The sequence below is a fragment of the Primulina huaijiensis genome, chromosome 15, assembly GCF_012295235.1.
Source record: "Primulina huaijiensis isolate GDHJ02 chromosome 15, ASM1229523v2, whole genome shotgun sequence".
Lineage (NCBI taxonomy): Eukaryota > Viridiplantae > Streptophyta > Magnoliopsida > Lamiales > Gesneriaceae > Primulina > Primulina huaijiensis.
In genome coordinates, this window is record NC_133320.1 from 3,962,188 (window position 1) to 3,981,613 (window position 19,426).

Consider the following 19,426-nt stretch of genomic DNA (forward strand, 5'->3'; position numbering starts at 1 on the left):
GTACGCAAGTAAAGTTGGGACCGACCAAATTTCATAGCCAGGTGAAAAATAGCTGTATATTTGCCAATTTTTTTAATATGTTTTTATTCGTCAAAAGTCCAAGTTTGATTTTATGAAGTAAAATGTCGGTTAGAATTTGTTATAAAATGATCTGTCTCGAGCTTTCGCATATTCGATCCTCTCAGAATTTCTGGGTTTTCTTTGATTGATCATTACTTACTCCATGGGAACCGAAGCTCCTGCTGATCAACACCAAAACTACACACAGGTGGACAATAGAACTCAAGAAGAGAGGGCAATAGATGCATGGCTTCCGATCACCTCTTCAAGAAACGCAAAATGGTGGTACTCCGCCTTCCACAATGTCACTGCCATGGTGGGAGCCGGAGTCCTCGGTCTCCCTTACGCCATGTCCAATCTAGGATGGTAAAAGAAAGAACATCCCAGTTGATAAAATCAAAATTTTGAACCGAAACATCAAAGATTTCACTTTTTTGTGTATATTTTCAGGGGTCCTGGAGCAACAGTACTGGTGATATCTTGGATAGTCACTCTGTATACTTTGTGGCAAATGGTTGAAATGCATGAAATGGTCCCGGGGAAACGTTTCGACAGATACCATGAACTGGGACAGCATGCTTTCGGCGAGAAGCTTGGTCTGTGGATTGTGGTTCCTCAACAGTTGATTGTTGAGGTTGGAGTGGACATAGTTTACATGGTTACTGGAGGAAAATCACTAAAGAAATTTCATGATTTGGTCTGCCAAGATTGCAAAGATATCAAGCTTACATACTTTATCATGATCTTCGCCTCTGCCCACTTTGTGCTCTCCCATTTTCGAAATTTCAATTCGATCTGCGGTGTTTCTCTGGCGGCAGCAGTCATGTCCTTGAGGTGTGTAACAAGATTCTTTATCCAACAAATCAATCTCCAGAAAAAGTTCCGGTATTTCTTATAATGGCGTAATCCTAATTAGACCGTTTTTATGTTCTGCAGTTACTCTACGATTGCTTGGGGGGCTGCGGTTGACAAGGGCGTGCAACCTGACGTGCAATATGGCTATAAAGCTAAGTCAGCAGCCGGTACAATGTTGAACTTCTTCGCTGCCTTGGGCAACGTAGCTTTCGCCTATGCGGGTCACAATGTTGTGTTGGAAATTCAGGCCAGCATTCCTTCGACACCTGAGAAGCCTTCGAAGAAACCTATGTGGAGGGGAGTGCTCGCTGCTTACATTATTGTCGCCCTTTGCTATTTCCCCGTCGCACTTATTGGATATTGGATGTATGGCAACGCGGTAGAGGACAATATCCTGATCTCTTTGAATAAACCTGTGTGGCTCATTGCCATGGCCAACATGTTTGTTGTGGTACATGTTAGAGGGAGCTACCAGGTGAGCAGGCAGCTGAATTTTCTCTTATTTTCTTTCGTTTATAGTTAGTTCAGAATTCTGATGATTCGGGGTCGGTGCAGGTCTATGCGATGCCAGTTTTCGACATGATAGAGACCGTCCTAGTAAAGAAGCTAAGATTCAGGCCAACATGGTACTTGCGTTTCATTACAAGAAACATATACGTCGGTAAGTTTGTGATAGATCCTGTAAATGTTCTGCAACTTTGGATGTGCCCACTTCAAACATTGTTGCTTCTCTTGATTTCAGCACTCACAATGTTCGTTGGCATCACCTTCCCATACTTTGGTGGGCTTCTTTCATTCTTCGGAGGCTTCGCTTTCGCACCGACCACATACTTTGTAAGCAAATTCACAGTGTCTTAACAAAACTCTCATCTGTTTTTGATCTTCTGAGTCGCTAACACGAAAACTCACACCCTTTTTCAGCTCCCCTGCATCATGTGGCTAGCACNCAAATTTGTTCCGGCCACAAATGACTTCTCTGAATACATGCATTACTTCATTCCACGATCGAAATTCAACCCTTTTTTTACATCGATCTAGTCCTAAAGATCAATCTTTCCTTATGTCTAATCTACATGGAGTCTAACATCTATCGAAGCGGGTTACAATCTGACGGATTATCACCTCGAGAAGAAACTATTTCGAGTTGAGCTTCTTGTGCTAGAGCTTGAATCGTACAAGGTTTGTGGGTTTGAGCTCGATTTCTCTTCTTGAAGAAAATTGGCCTCGTGAGTTTGAGCTTGCGAAATATGATTATTAATCAAAATTTACGCCTCTGATAAAAAGTATCAGCACTCATTTCATACCATCTAGTATCTACTTACCAAAGATGAGATGTGTAGCTAGATTTAATCCGATAACTATCTTAGTGAAGTAAAATATTATAATCGGGATTTCAAGAAATTTGTCACCGCCTACAGTGAATAATAATGCTGCGACAGCCCAAAATTAAAAACATTAGATTTTGTTGATAGGGACCGCTAGAAATTTTCTTCTCAACCAGGGCTAAATCTCAAGTCCCAAACAGTGTCAATATACTGACTCTATAATTACCACTTGCTGCACTACATACGGCATAGGCGTACGTTGGTTTTGAACCGTCAAATTTGTCCTCCACCTTAAACGCTGACGGATAGACCACACGACATTTACGAAAAGGTACCTAGCAAAAGCGACTGATCGTGCTCATCACCTTCAAAAGAAAATAGGAACACTTTCTTCATATGTTTCATCACAAAAAACAACTCACAATTTTTAGAATGATTCAAGAATAAATAGAGCAAGACGTTCAAGAAAATTGTGCTCATCAATAAAGAAATGAATGCCAAATATAAGGAAGCTAATCTTGTTTGAAGGAGTGTCACCTCATAAATTTTTTGGCCTATTTAGTAACACTAACTTAAGAGCACGTGCATCCGCACGTAAGCTCATATTTTAAATAATTAAAAATTAAATTAATAGTAAAAATATTTTTTACTCTTTGCATGTTGATCATCCAATTAAACAAACAATATTTCGTTCCGGAAAAAAATAGATCGAAACAAATTATAAGAATTTGGAATAATAATTTGTCAAATTAAGTACTAAATTAAACTAACATAACAATACAAATATAATTATATGAAATGATTTGAATTGATTAAGCAATATAAAAGTGTAAATAGAATTATATGAATGTATTTTAATTAAATAAGCAATATAAGAGTGGAAGAGAATATTTTAGTGCATGATGTTGATATTTATCTACTCATTACATCAATTAATTGATAAATATGCTCTTAAAGTTAAAAAAATACATATTAAAAATCTAAAATAATACTTACTTATAATTTTGGAATAACTAAGAACATGTGACAACAATTTTCATTGCAAGTTATATTCTAAATTATAAATGATAGTATCACAAAAAGATATATGAAAAATTTATAACTATATGTGCAATAGTAGAATAACTAAATATTTTATGGGTTTTTAACAAAGAATTGAAAGTAAAGAGTTTAATTTTGATTTTAAAAGATAGTACGATTTCAAAAAATATGGAAAAAAGTAATAATAAAACATTACATTAGCTAAAAAAGCGTATGGACAGAAAATTTGAATTCGTTTTCACCGTATATTTATATTTTAAGATTTTTCTTATTAAGTCATATTTCATTTTTTTAATATGAAATAAATTTTTTTAAAAAAAATAAATATAACTTAATTAAATATTATAATGAAAGAAAGACAATGGAAGAAAGTCGAAAGCACAAAATCATAACCATAACATGTGGTTAATTAGTATTAATTATTAATTAATGGACTAAATGTGAATATTTTTATAATTACATTATTCTACTATTGTTCATATAGTCAAAATTTTCATATATCTTCTTGTGATATTATAATTATAATTTATTACTTAATTAGAAATTGAACTAAAAATATAATTACAAAATTACAATAAAATCATTGGAAAAAATGTAGAAAAAAATTAAATGGATAAAACATTTAAATGTAGTATAAGATGAGTTATTTGATAAAATTAATATAGGAGTTACATTATATTCTTGAAGTGTGTATAGAAGGTTAATTTTGTCATTGTACAATTGGAAAAAATCATAACCATAACATGTGGTTAATTAGTATTAATTATTAATTAATAGACTAAATGTGAATTTTTTTAGAATTACATTATTCTAATATTGTTCATATAGTTAAATTTTTCATATATTTTCTTGTGATATTATAATTTATTACTTAATTAGAAATTGCACTAAAAATATAATTACAAAATTACAATAAAATCATTGGAAAAAAATGTAGAGAAAAAATTAAAAAGATAAAACATTTAAATGTAATATAAGATGAGTTATTTGATAAAATAAATATAGGAGTTACATTCTATTCTTGAAGTATGTATAGAATGTTAATTTTGTTACAATAGGAAGACAATGCCCTTCATCCAAACTTTTATAGGCATATAGATTATATACTATACACTAAGATATCGTTTGACNGATGAGTTATTTGATAAAATTAATATAGGAGTTACATTTTATTCTTAAAGTGCGTATAGAAGGTTAATTTTGTCATTGCACAATTAGAAAACAATGCCCTTCATCCACACTTTTATAGGTATATATATATATAGATAATGGAATCATTCTTCCTTGTCTGATAAAATATTACACCATGTCTCCATCTATAAAAATAAAATAAGATCCTACAAACTCCATAAATCCAGGATACTAGCTAGAAAAGCTGCTAGAAAACCTCAAAAGCCTGCCTATACACATCCATGCATGAAGTTTATTCTTGCCTTATTTCGATTTAACAATAAAATGAAACATGAACAACTCATGAAATGGTTTGTTAAACAACAGAAAAACATTATTTCTGCATATCAAGAATTAAATCATTCTATAAATGCCAAATTAATTGGGACAATTTTTCATTGGGGATACTGATGTGACATTATACACGTCAGCGTTACATCAACGTTGCATTAGTGTCATATCAGTATAGCGTCGGAAAAATGACTAAAATTGCAAAAAAATATAATAACAGATTAAAACTGAAATTTGATAACATAAATGACTAAAATCGCAAAGAGACAAACATACAGAGCAAAAAAACAAGAGTTGACCTCATGTACATTCTATATTTAAAATTACCGTGATAAACATATAAAGTCATGTCATGTTCTTGAGAGTCTTATTGATGTATATTGTAGTGTGTTTTGCCGCATGTCATATCAAATAAATTTTTTTAGTCCATTAAATTTTTCAGTTTTGGGTTGGTCTACTATGTTTTTAAAGTTCGGTTTTTTTACAATAAATTTTTTTTCGTTGTTTTTAATCATATTTTATTGGAGTGTTGATCATGTGATATCAGAAAATACTGACATAACATTAAAAATTGGACAAAGTAGTATAAAAAAAATATTTTTTCTTTGACAAATGCGGCTAATTCCTCTTTTTTGAATGAGATTTGACCAAATTTATGACGATTCCACAAAAATTTTAATGTATATAGTATGATTCAGAAACCGGAAAATTTTCATAATTACATGATCTCTCATCATGGATTTCCCATATTGTAACTACATCAACCTTTTTATATATATCAGATTACATATCTTCTAAATTCAAATACCACCAACAAGACTTTATGCTTGCATTTATAGCATCTGACCAATGCATTACATTTTTACTACAATTTATTAACAGATGTAGATCGATTTTGTACACACAGATTACGCATAAAGTAGGTCACCGTCTAAAATATTTTTGATAATTCACCATTATATATATGTATATTACAGATGTTAGAATCCAAGAAACTAACTTTGAAGCATATATGGCCTCCCTCAATCGTCCTTTTTACATCATGAAAGCTAGTATTTTGAATTTGATGATGATGGTTTCAATATCAGATGCAATAGGGTCTCCGAATCCCATTTGGAGAACTTCTGTCAAAGAATTATGCGGCATGACGCCATACCCAAATGCATGTCGTGACAGCCTTGGTTCCTCGCATATTATTCGTTCGATGACTGAGTTGTATCCTTCGCCAATTCTCTATAAGATTTCTGTGGAAATCTCCAAAAATGAGGTCTCCAAAGCATTGAAGGAATTTGTTCACGAAAATGGAACATTAGCAAAGAATGCTAGTATAGCATCCATATCGTCTTTGGGAACTTGTATCCAGCTTCTTTCTATAGCATTGGATAATCTTAACTCTTCCTTGCCTACAACCAATTCCGATGCTTCGATGAGTAAGGAAGCTCAGGATAATTTCAGAACATGGCTAAGTGCTTCATACGCGGACTTGCAGACGTGCGTGGACGGCTTTGATGATGCATCCCAAGATGTGAGACGCCAAGTCATGGAAAAATTGAACAACTCCACGATATCTGTTAGCAATAGCCTTGCTATAATGTGTAAAATTGAAGATCACTATGTAGTGCAACCGGGATCATCAAAAAAAGTAAGCATGAGGAAAAGTTGGGCGGATGCAGCAGTCTTGAAGCAAATGCATCAGCTGGCAGATGTTATTGTGGCACAAGACGGCTCGGGAAATTTTACCACGATAAATGCTGCCCTTAACGTCGTACCGTATAGAAGTTTAAACAGATTTGTGATTTATGTGAAAAATGGAGTCTACAAGGAAATCGTGCATGTTGACAAGGACAAATGGAATGTGATGATGTTCGGTGACGGCATGAACAATACCACTGTTATAGGAGACCTTAACACTGCTTCTGGTAAAGGAACCTTTGATACAGCTACTTTTGGTGAGTGCATGCATGCTACATAATTTTCATATTCCTTATTACTTAAAATGTGAATAATCCATTGAGTCTCCTATCATATTTGTTTCCCTTGAGGCTTTTAAATACTTCATAACATGAGATGAGTCAAATATGCAAAATCCAACATCTAATTAAAAAAGAATGCATGATTTACGTACAGCTGTTTTTGGGAAGGGTTTCATAGCTCGAGACATGGGATTTGTTAATGTTGCAAAGGGAAGGTATCAAGCTGTGGCCTTGCTATCAACATCAGATCAATCCGTATTTTATCGCTGCCGAATAGAATCTCATCAAGACACATTGTATGCTCACTCTGCTCGACAATTCTATCGCGAATGCAACATATATGGAACGGTAGACTTTATATTCGGCGACTCGTCGGTTGTCATACAGAACAGCTTCATACTCCCATACAGGCCGATAGATGGAAACAAGAACACAATAACGGCCCAAGGGAAATCGAACCCGTATTCTAACACAGGCATTTCCATACAAAACTGTGTGGTTTCACCAGGACAGGATCTTACAGGAGTTCTGACATACTTGGGCCGGCCATGGAGAAATTATTCCACCACTATTTTCATGGAAAGCCGAATGGAAAGCTTGATTGATCCACAGGGATGGCTTCCTTGGGGTGAACCTGTTCCAGATACCATAAATTATGTTGAATTCGGTAATAAGGGACCTGGTGCGAATGTTGCAGGCAGGGTTAAATGGAAAGGGGTGAGTGCTCAAAATAGTACTCGAGAAGAAGCCAGCATGTTCACGGTGAGGGCGCTTATCAATGGAGATCGATGGCTTCCTGCAACAGGTCTGCCTTTCCAAATAGACTTGTGAGTGATCTGAAGATGAAGCTAAATTAATGGAAATAATAATGAGCATCATTTTTGTTCTAATAAAGACTAATAAAGCCTAACAAAGTGGCAAACTAGCTATTATAAGTATTACTCCTATGTCTCGATCTATAAAATCTATCCTTGGAAATTACATTTTGGTATTTTTATTTGCACTTTGTCCATTTTAATCATTTTTTCATTGACACGTCTACAATGGCCAATGTCGCGTAAACAATATCCGACGACACATCATATTTCCGATGTCACATAATTTTTTTATCATCACATCAGAATTCCGATGAAAAATTGCAAAAATTTATCAAATGCAACAATTATTTGACTAAGGCTTGATCAATAACATGCTTTAAACAATTCAAATTATAAGACAAAAAATATAATTTTTCCAGNTATCACAAAAAAAAATTATTATAAATAAAATTACATTTTATACATGCAAACGACAATTGGTTTTTATTATATACAAAGAGAAATTTATCTTATATAACGAGTTCCACCATAAGGGATGCTAAATATTTGCAAGCCTATTAACAACTTGAACCTCACACGTCCTATTGAACTGCTAAACATTTATAGAAGAAAATAATATATACTAATATACAGTTATCAACAAAAGAGAACCTCTGTAGAACCATTAGTTTAACCAGTGATCAGACCTTAACCGACATGCCGGAGGACCTTGTGGTACCGACATGTCTCCATTGTCGGCTCTGATCATGATCATGTTGTGAATGCTGGATTGTCTCGTGTCTTTTGTTCATAGGGTTCAAACCAATTAATAAAGAAAACGAAAAAATAAGAAAGGAGTTCAATAACGATCGATGTGCAACTTGAGAAGAGTAGAAGCAATATGAAAAACGTAACATCAAGAACTAGACGTACAGCCAATTCCTAAGAATGTAAATTAACGACAATAACATTCTGTTATCGATGAGAGGTAACCAAATTTATGATGCTTCAACAAAAAATTTAATGGATATTAATTAGTAGGATTTAGAAACTGGGAAAATGCCATAATTAACACCTGAAGTTATCATGGATTTCCCATATTGTAACTAATTCAGCCTTTTACAGATCACAACTCTTCTAAATTCAATTACCATCAGCAAATTAAATACTTGAGACATGCATTCATAACATCTTCCCGATGCATGATCTTTGGAGGGTTAGTTGCATTTATTAAATTATAAGTAGATTTTATAAATACAGAATACATTAAAGTAGTTCACATTCAAATCATGTGAATTCAATGTGTACGTATATATACATGTAATAGATATTAGAGTCCAATAAACCAAATTTGAAGCATATAAGGCCTCATTCAATCCAGTCTTACGTTATGGAGGGAAGTCTCTGATTTTGATGCTGATGGCTGCAATAGCATATGGGGTAGGGCCTCTGAATCCCATTTGGAGTACTTCTATCAAAGAATTATGTGGCATGACACAATACCCAAATACATGTTACCATAGCCTCGGTTCTAGGCCTATTGTTGATACGATAACTAAGTTGTGTTCTTCACAATTCCTCTACAAGATATCCGTGGAAGTCTCCATAGATGAAGTCTCTAAAGTGTTGAATGACTTTGTTTACGAAAATGGGACTTCAACAGACAATGCTAGTGTCACATTAATATCAGCATTGGAAACTTGTTACCAGCTTCTTTCTCTAGCAGTGGATAATCTTAACTCTAATTCGTTGCCCACAACCGATTTCGATGTTTTAATGAGTCAAGAAACTCGGGATGATTTCAAAACATGGATAAGTGCGTCGTATATAGACCTGCATATATGGCTTTGAGGATGCACCCGGCAATGTGAGCATTCGGGACCATCAGAATCTTAATTTTAAATTCTCTGATGGATGATGTCATATAACAGTTACAAACTCATCGTGAAATGACACATATATATATATCATAGTTCAGAAATCTTTCTCAGATCCAATTGAATCCTAACAATGCTCAAAACATAGGGTACTTCTTTCAACACGATACGAAAAGGAAAAACTTGTACTCGAGAAACTTTCGAAAACAAAATTTGTTCATATATGAATTGAATATAATTTTAAAACAATAAGCTCACTTACATAATCTTAAAATAAATGTGAGAGAAATTACTTGGCTTGAAAATATCTTGAACTTCTGCTTGAATCCAGACAGCCCACTTATAGGTGTTGTGGTGCAAGACTTGCTATAAACATGTCGATATTCTTACATAACTTCGAGATTGTAAGGCTTATACAAAGTAATCATTTGATTATAAAGATATTTCTTTCATAACCTTCACCCTTGCCATAATTTTGAAACTTAGTGCTCAAGTTTGTAATTCTCGGAAATTGGAGGCTTAAATGGCAAAATTATTGGATTCTCACATCCTCTCTCTTTATTGGAAGTTTTATCCTCGAAACTTGAATTTTTTTTCCCTTCAAAAAGTTAAGGATACTGCTTGCACATCTTATCTTCCAATTCCCAAGTAGCTTCTGGCTCGGTGTGATTAAACCATTGGACCTTAACATAAGGAATGATGGGTCGTCTCAGTACTTGTCTTTGGTGTCCACAATTCGAATAGACATTTTTTTCATACTTCAGTTCCTCACTCAAGTTGCCTTTGATCATGAGCGGTCCAGCTTCAAAAACATGGCTTGGATCTAGAATGTATTACCTTAAATGTACACGTGAAAAACATTGTGTATACTTGACATGTCTAGTGGCGAATCTAGTCTATATGTTAGGGTTGCCACTTTCTCTAGGATTTTGAAAGATCCAACATATCGGAGGTTCAGTTTTTCAAACTTTACTCAATCGAACATCCACTTTCATTGGTGAGACATTTATGTAGGCTTTCTCACCCACTTCGAATTCCACGGGTCTTCACTTCAAATCGGCCCAGTTTTCTCTGCCGATCTTGAGCTTTTCTTTGATGATTGTTGCCTTGTCCACTGTTGCTTGGAAAAGCTCAGACCCAGTGATAGCTTTCACTCTTATCTCATCCCAGTATAGAGGCGATTGACATTTTCGTCCGTACATGGTTTCGTATGGTGTTATACCAATACTGTTGTGGTAGTTGTTATTGTAGGCAAACTCTATTAAAGTAATATGTTCACTCCAATTGTCACTTCTAGAGCATAAGCTTGTAGCATATCCTCAAGAGTTTGTATTGTCTTCTCGATTTGACCATCATTTTGAGGGTGATAGATCGTCGTACTTAGGGTGACGTAAGTTCACATAGTTTCTTGAAAGATCTTCCAAAAATGGGATAAAAATCTTGGATCTTTATCCGATATGATGTTCGCTGGAACTTCATGCAGTCGCATAACATTATTCATGTACAGGGTAGCTAACTTGTCCAAGTTATTTCTAGCGAACGGGTAGGAAGTGCGCAAATTTGTAAGTCTATCTACAATTATTCATATCTCATCATGACTTTGTCTAGATTTCGGTAAACTTACTACAAAATCTATAGAAATTATGCTCACATTTCTATTCTGAGATTTCTAATATTGTAGCAGTCCTCCATGTCTTTGGTGTTTGGCTTTAACCTACTTGCATACTCGACTCTTGGAAACAAATTTTGCAATGTCTTTCTTAATTTCGTCCCACTGGATGCTTCCTTTCAAGTCCCTAAACATATTTGTACTGTCAGGGTGGACTGAAATTTTTTTCTTATGTGTTTCTGCATCACTTATTGTCGAAGATTGTCGATGTTTAGTACGCATAGTCATCATTTCATCTACAGGATTCCGTTTCGGTCTACATTTTCCATATTTGGCTTCTTCTTCGAACTTTTTCAATGTTGTATCTCGAGCCTCGACTTTGGTTCAACTTGACCATCTATCAATGGCGTGGTTGAACTGAAAGTGAAGTTAAGGTTATTTTGCCCATGTTTTTCCGACTCAAAGCATCACCTACCCGAGACCCTTGTGTTTTTTGTATATATATAATAGATGAGTTTTTTTTGTATTCTTCACTATATTTAATTAATAGTAGGCCTCTGGTGAAACGATCTCACGGTCTATATCCTTGAGACGAGTACACTTATCTTATATTTGAAGTCAAAAATAATACTTTTTATATAAAAATAATAATACATTTTCAAATATCGAATAGGAGATTCGTCTCATAAATTGATCTGTGAAACAAGTTCACATGATTTTTTGTGTTTAATCATTTTGATATTATCTCTCTACAATTATAATTTTATATTCGATAAAAGAGGCGACAGTCGAATTCAACATGGTGGTAATACCCACACCCAAACATAGCATTTGCAGGCCAAATACTTTTGTCGTGGGCGTTACATATTTGCAAACCTACTATGACTAAACTTTTACATATAAAATTGCTCAATGCTCAGAAAAAGACATTAAAATATGTTACTGTATAGTAATCATAGAGCGAGGGTAGAATGCAGAAGGGTATTTTACATATTTCAATCTCTTACTTTACTTGAGCTTTAATAACTTCTCAAAATTCCTACAAAGTTGATACATCCAGGATACTAGAAAATCTGCCAAAATAACACATATGACTGCCTGCCTATACACATCCATGAAAGTTTATTCTTTACCTTATTTCAATTTAACAATGAAATCAAACATGGCCAACACATGAAATGGTTGTTCGCCGAACCAACGAAAACCATTGTGTTTGCACATATAGAAATCACTCTATAAGTGCCACATCAGAACTATCCCTATTGTTCATTCATGAAGCTTCAAGACCCAAATCGACCAGGTTCTTTCTTTACTACGCCTGGTGATATACACACTAGCGAATCTTGATTGATTCCCAGTTTCCCACAAAACCAGCGACTGATCTATGTATATTGCCAAAGTTGAATGATGTTATACGTGGAAGGTAGCATGATAAAAACTTCTTTGTCACCTGCTAACAGGTGGGTGGGGTATGGGGTAAGTCAGAGGACCTACCGGAGCACCCGGAACGACTCCATATGCTAGATGTGGCGGTGGAAGATAAACAGGAGTCCCAGCCGCAGAAACCAGGGGTCCTCCGATTGGTTGTCCCATAGAAGGAGCCCCATACATAGCAATGCCTGAGGATTTAGGAGGTTTGTTCAACTTGCCTGACGAACCTCCCACAGTAGAACCATTGGCTTGACCGGTGATTGGACCTTGGGGTACAGACATGTCTCCATTGTTGACACTAGTGATGTCGTGAATGCTGGAACGCCTCCTGTCTTTGTTCATAGAGTTCAAACGAATAAAATACTTCTGGGCATGGCTGGCCACTTGAGTTGGTGTCCTCGTCACCACAAAATTTCGGGAAATGCTTCGCCAATCACCTTTTCCATATTTTTCCAAACCAAGAAGAAACAATCTGTTTTACCCACAAAGGAAAAAAAAGAGCAGTTCAATGACAAGCAACGTGCAACTAAAGAAGAGTAGAAGCCATATGAAAGTATAACATCGAGTAATAGACAACAGCTTCCATTTGACGTATACAACAATAAAATCTATGGTTCCGAGATATAATTAAATAACACAAATGCAACTCATTATCTCATGGACATCGATCTTCATCTTTTGGTCATCCAAAACTTTCTGAAAAAATGAGTGTTGAAAATGGAGAAGTGATAAAGAAGAGCATTCCAACTTAACCGCGGAATAAAATGGTTTTAGTCACCAGTAATGTCTGTATTGATTTCCTTTTAGGTCTTTACATTAAAAGAAAGCTTATTTTCCATTAAAAAAAATTGTGCCTCGTAAGGTAATCAATGATAAAGCACCAAAAAAACCGAAGGTATTTCACCCCTTTCCATCATCACAACTTTATAGAAAATATTAATCTGACAAGTGGTACCAAAAGACTAAAAATAAGCAGTTTAACATGTCAATTTAATGATTCATATATTCTCTTGTAAACAGAGTTTGAACTTCTTACAAAGCATAACTTTACACATGTATGCATTCAGAAATGAGTCAAACCATGAATAAAAACAGTTATAATCTCCGTTGAATCGTAAGAACACAGAATATGCCCAAATTTTCCCAAGCAACGATGTTGTCTCCAATAACTTATTTGCTATATATTTTTTTAATGGAGTTTTATCTCGTGGTCAACAGAAATTGATTCTCTATTCTCAAATTATAAACGTGAAAGCCAAGAGAAGTGCTTCGGCAACATGGAAAAGTCCCAAATGATTCTATAAGAAATAAACAGCAAGTAAAACAACACTCTGGGAGTGAGAACTCAAATCACTCTTCACTAATCTGCAGTCAGCTTTGACGGTTCATTTTTTCATTCCATCAATCATTATCTGGTAAGCATATTTGGAGTTCCCTGGCATTCATCGACAGGTTAGGATTCAAAACACCAAGTGGTTCAAACAGACCACTAAATGACTCGTATACAGTTAGAACATTAAAGATACATTGCACGTGAAGTCCCAAGAGAAAGGGAACACCAAGTTCATTCTGCCTATTTCTGCACATTCTGATGTTTGAACATTCTTGAAACGTAGTCCAGAGGTTTCTATGGAAGATGTCGGAGGTGCATGAAATTTTATTCATAGGGAAGAGAAAAGAAGAGAAACAAACGAGAGAACAACTAGGGTCAAAACCTAGACTTCATTGGATACAGGAGGATATAAGCGGCAATAATAAACAACCCAGGTACATTTGTTGCATGAAGTTCCACTAACTTGCTACAACACCATACTTTAACTCCCACAGAGACAATTTCACAACAAATTTGACAAGGCTGTTTTGGGCTATCAATTATCACTAAAGGAGTTCATCATACTCCTTTGAATGTGCATCCAAATAAATTACCAAAAGGATTAGGCTATTTAGGTAATTTAATTTTGCAGCAGAGTAAGGTGTTGAGACAAGGAAAATATACACAAAACTCAAAAACAAAGAATTAAGTAATAAATAGCTTTAATTAACCAGATTCATCTCTCTTCAGCATAATGCTCGAGACAAACTGATGCTTTAAAAATTAAAAAAATAATGCCCGCGTCAATGATATTTAAAAGTGGGATCTGAATCCTACGAAATCAATAGCTCCATAACTCAGCCAATAGGTTGAATAGCTGAGACAAATCAGTGACATTGAAAAGGTTTCATCAATGGGAAACCCGGTTGACTTTGTTAAACACTATAACATAAACATTCATACTCACTCCATAATTTTGGTATTATCTCAGACACAAGCTCTTCTTTCGATATTTCGAAGTTTCACGTATATCTCCAAATCCTCCACGGTAATCATCACTCAAGCTCCATTTACTGCAGTAAGCTTCTTTTCAATTCACTACAATAATTCTGAACTCCAAACCCATAAAAGTGTAAGGACTATGAAAATGTTCAAAAATTTATAAATACTTAGCCCAAGTAATAATATCTCCAAGAGCATTTAATATTGGCCAGCAAGAGGAACTTAGACAGGAAGATTACCAATGCATAGTGACAAGTCGTTCAATCTCTACAACTCAAGTATTCAGCTGGATTTGTTGTATTTACAGTAAATTGTAAATTGCCTCTACCTTGAAAGACAATAAGAGATCAACAAATTGGCACCTTGTTATGTCATACCACCAACTTAAAAAAATAAATTCCAAACATTCCTCAGGTAATAGAAGACGTAACCAAGGATCAATCCAAGGAAAAGAAACATCAAAGGGGAAATCAGAAGAATAAGCAGACAAATAGTTGCATCTTTATTTCATATGTTAACAAACCAAACTACAAATTCACTCCATCAGTTAAGCAATAAATTCAAATACAATGCTTAAAAATACTCATAGTTTTACTATTAATAGTGCATTGTTTCATTTAGCGTCATCAGGCACCTCAAATTTGATGCAGCGTATTTTCTTTCAGTTTCAAAGCTAGGCTTTTGCTCAGTTCTAGTAGTTATGTGAATTCCATATCCCTTGCTACTTTTTCAAAGACTTATTTTCCAGGACCTCATAAACTCAGCTTACAAAACATAATTTGATTTCCTGCATAAATTAAAACGGACAAGCGAAATTCGTTGGAGATTATCCAAGCATGTGGCATCTACTTTTGAACTTAAATAGTCTATTGGATATAATGAGTGTATCTTCAAGTTAAAATATTTGTCTTGCATAGCTTTAGTCATGCTTCAGATTGTCCAGCCAACTCATACATCATGCCATCTATGTTCTCAATTTTTTAATAGACAACCATCTAGTCTCTAGATTCTAGGCTGCAGGCTATCGTTTCACAGCCAATATTTGACAGCTCAGCCATCAGATACTTTTTCTCAGCAATTCAAGCAAGTAGCATTAAATACCACCAATAAAGAAGCTTCTCTGATGTAACTACTCATTCGCTACTAATTCACCTGCAAATCCTGTCAAATGTTAACTGAATAAAGAATGACGAGGTACGAGTTTCGATCATTTTTCCCCATAAATGAATCTACCTTTCATGGTTTGGTAAAAATCCAAAGCTGCATTTTGTTGGAAATTCAAGGGAGATGTGAACATGAAGCTGGTAGTAATGGTAGCTCCTATGTTCAACATAGCCAAGACACTTCTATTTGATCAAGGATCTGTAGGGCAAAGTTAGGTCCAGTTTTCATGAGCAAGTGATAAGTTTTATAGAACTGCAAGCAGAACATTTAGAACTAGTGACATTACAAATTGGTTCTAATGCAGGCTACAAGATGCTAATAGTGAATGAGCTGACTCTAGGCGCACTGATGGTTCAAAGCGAAAGTCATTCATAATGGTAAGCTTATGAGAGACAGCATAACAAAGTTTTATCGAACAAATCATTAAGTTCTTGACATAATTTTGAAGGACGACCTCTGAACAAGGAAAAACAGCAGGACATATATAAGATGAAAAAAGGATGTGTATGTCCATCAATATAAATTAGAATGTATCGTTCTTGATTAAAAACAAACACAAAAATAACTTTTTGATCCAACTTTAAGTTCGACATAAATTTTTGACTGAATCTTAGTACTATAAAGATCTGGAAAATCATAGAACTGATAAGACTTCAATTTTTTAGTCTAATAAAAAAAACAAAGAAATTCTAGAAAAAACTTTAGAGAGGTCAAGATTCTCATAGAAGGATATATATAATCCAGTTAACACCATCTTCATAATTTAAGATCTACTAGGATTATTACAGAAACTCTACAAAAGAGTGAAAAAAGTGCGGTTTTCACAAGTATTACTTGCTTAACTGTGATATAACAATATCAAAATTCAAAAACCATTAAGGACCCACTAATCAGAAACTGCAATATATTCAGCATATATTAATAGTGAATAGTAATTCCAGATTCAAAAAATAATATATAATTGAAAATTCGTTCACCTGTGTTCATCCTCTGTCCAAGCAATCCCCTTGCGTCGCTCCCGGTCTGACCTTGAAGACTTACTTCCATGATTGAAGTCACTGTTCAATAGCCCCAAGTTGCCACCTTTCTTACCAATTCCTTCATCGCCGCCATGGCTGCTCGAACCATCCGAGGAAGAGTTATAACAAGGCACTTGTATGAAGCCAGACTCGATCCGATTAACATCGTCCACCAACAGTTCATAGTGATGTTTAACCTCTTCCAGTGATTTTCCGGAGACATCAGCTGCGATTTTCTCCCATCTATCAGACAAATCCTCGGGGTACGTTGCTAATGCTCTTTCAAATTGAATATCATGCTCCCTTTTCCAAGAAGAGCTACTTGATTCACTTGCCGGCATCTAGACTTCTTGTTCAATATAATCTAAAGAAATTTCTTCTTAGTACTTAAAAATCATAGCATAAAAAATATATATTACTTTCATTGGTGACGATGAATTCAACACGGCAGTAATTGTAGTTGTGTGAGAATTTAGATGTGACAGAGACCACCATTACATCTAATATTTATGCCCATTAAAAAAAGAGACGAAATGGATAAAAACAGGATTCAATGTGCTATCATTTACCCCTAGAAATTTCCAACGGCCAAAACCAGAACCCTCACTTTGAAAGCTCCAGTTTTCACAGCGCAGGCCCACAAGAAAGATGAATTACACCTAACTTTTACAGTCAAATACTATCTCCTCATTTGTTATCTTCTGCAGAGTCCCCACACAGTTAAAACTACAAACACACATCAATCTGAAGATAATTGAAACCACGAGGAGAGCACGATTTTGCTTTCAAGGAACTAAAATGGCCTGTTTTTAATACAGTGAGTAAAATCATAAAGTGAATACTTTCCACTACCGTACCGACAAAATGAAGTGAAAAGCAAAACCCACAATCAAATAAAATCATCACAAAGATTTAAGAAACGTGTAACAGTGAAGAAACAAAAGGAGACGAAATCCACAGCTACCCATCTCGTGATTTTCCAAATCGCAATGGAGAAAACCCAAATCCTACATCCTTCCGACACTAATTTTCCAACACACAGAAAGCGACCTCGAGAAAAACATGTACAAATCTTTAACGAATATGCTGACATGAAAGAACCACTACCTTTAAATATCCCTTCAACAGTTTACCAGCACACAACTAAAAAAATCTCTTTCGATGGGAAATGCACGACTAAAATTAAGCAAGTTTTAAGACAATAGAACTTCCCAGAAAGGGAAACTTGCCTCGAACTTCCTCCAGTTCCAGCTCGCACAGATTTTTCAAGATCAAAAAAGTAATATTTTTCACATATTATATAAGTAAATAGATTTAACATATAACTCCCTCAATTTTGGAGATCTTAAGTTCGTTGTCTCAGTATAATATTAATGATCTTTATAAAAGATTATCACCAAAAAAATCTATATAAAAAATTATAAACGTTTCTTTCTTTGATCTTGTAAACCTTTTGTTGGTGCTCCAGAGTTCAAGAGTATTTATCTAGCAATGATTGATCATCCTCTAATTATATTTTTTCATATAATCCATCGTAGATATATTATTTAAAAGAGTAAATTATTCGTGAGATTATAATTAATTAATTAATTAATTAATTAATCGTTTATAAATTTTGAATTAGACAATGTCTTATTTATCGTGGACTAATTCATAATGGAACAAGGTGGGTCCACGGGTTAAGCAGGCTTAGGAGGGTAAAGTACTGTTACAATGACACACAACAAACTCTGATGTTGTTGTATGATTTGATTGGTTAATTGAGTTGTAAAAAAAATAACATATCTTAGCGTGTGAGACCGATATTTGATGAAGAGTGTGTCGACAACAAGAAAATAATAAAAGTGAGACGGTTTCACGAGTTTTTATCTGTGAGACGAGTCAACCTTAAAGATATTCACAATAAAAAGTAATAATATTAACATAAAAATTAATATTTTTTCATGGATGACACAAATAAGAAATCCGTCTCACAAAATACGATCCGTGAGACCGTCTCACACAAGTTTTTGCCATCTATTTAATTGAAAATACTATATTTTTTTGTTAGTAAAATAACTTGTGCTATTAATTAAAAATAAGAAGAAAAGAAGATCCATATTTTGTAGTTTTCATGGGGAATTTGTTTTATCTTATATCAAAATATCCCGATCAACTTTAAATTTGTAATTTGCGTACATTTTTAATTTATTTAAAATAATGCTCAATTTAATTTTTGTTACAGATTTTACTTATTTAAATATATTCCTAATTTATTTTTAACTTAGTAACTAAACTATCAAATATTAATTATATCATATCCGCTATTTTACACCATGATATTTTGTAGTTTTTTTTATTATTAATGATTGAACTTATGGATCAAATAAAGTAATTATTTTAGTATATTTTATTAATGATTGAAGTTATGGTTTATAAAAGTAATTAATGATATTATAACTTATTGTTTTAATATACATACAAATTTAAAATAAGAGTAAACGAGATTTATATTAATAAC

General features: G+C 34.3%; 3 protein-coding genes across 3 annotated transcripts; 2 read left to right on the top strand and 1 right to left on the bottom strand.

The window, feature by feature from the left end:
- The first annotated feature begins 181 nt into the window (after positions 1 to 181).
- Positions 182 to 1,826, top strand: LOC140959937 (lysine histidine transporter 1-like). The gene is made up of 5 exons (XM_073417994.1): positions 182 to 426; positions 511 to 894; positions 997 to 1,390; positions 1,471 to 1,576; positions 1,658 to 1,826. The coding sequence occupies exons 1-5, from the start codon at positions 224 to 226 to the stop codon at positions 1,771 to 1,773; spliced, it is 1,203 nt and encodes a 400-aa protein (XP_073274095.1). The 5' UTR covers positions 182 to 223; the 3' UTR covers positions 1,774 to 1,826.
- A 3,929-nt stretch (positions 1,827 to 5,755) lies between these two features.
- Positions 5,756 to 7,700, top strand: LOC140960569 (pectinesterase-like). Its single transcript, XM_073418871.1, has 2 exons — positions 5,756 to 6,691; positions 6,870 to 7,700. Exons 1-2 carry the CDS (start codon positions 5,785 to 5,787, stop codon positions 7,544 to 7,546), a joined length of 1,584 nt encoding a protein of 527 aa, XP_073274972.1. The 5' UTR covers positions 5,756 to 5,784; the 3' UTR covers positions 7,547 to 7,700.
- Positions 7,701 to 11,965: 4,265 nt separating this feature from the next.
- LOC140960529 (transcription factor SRM1-like) lies at positions 11,966 to 18,094 on the bottom strand. Its single transcript, XM_073418831.1, has 2 exons — positions 16,885 to 18,094; positions 11,966 to 12,901 (listed from the first exon to the last, which is right to left on the bottom strand). The coding sequence occupies exons 1-2, from the start codon at positions 17,265 to 17,267 to the stop codon at positions 12,445 to 12,447; spliced, it is 840 nt and encodes a 279-aa protein (XP_073274932.1). The 5' UTR covers positions 17,268 to 18,094; the 3' UTR covers positions 11,966 to 12,444.
- Between the last annotated feature and the right edge of the window lie 1,332 nt (positions 18,095 to 19,426).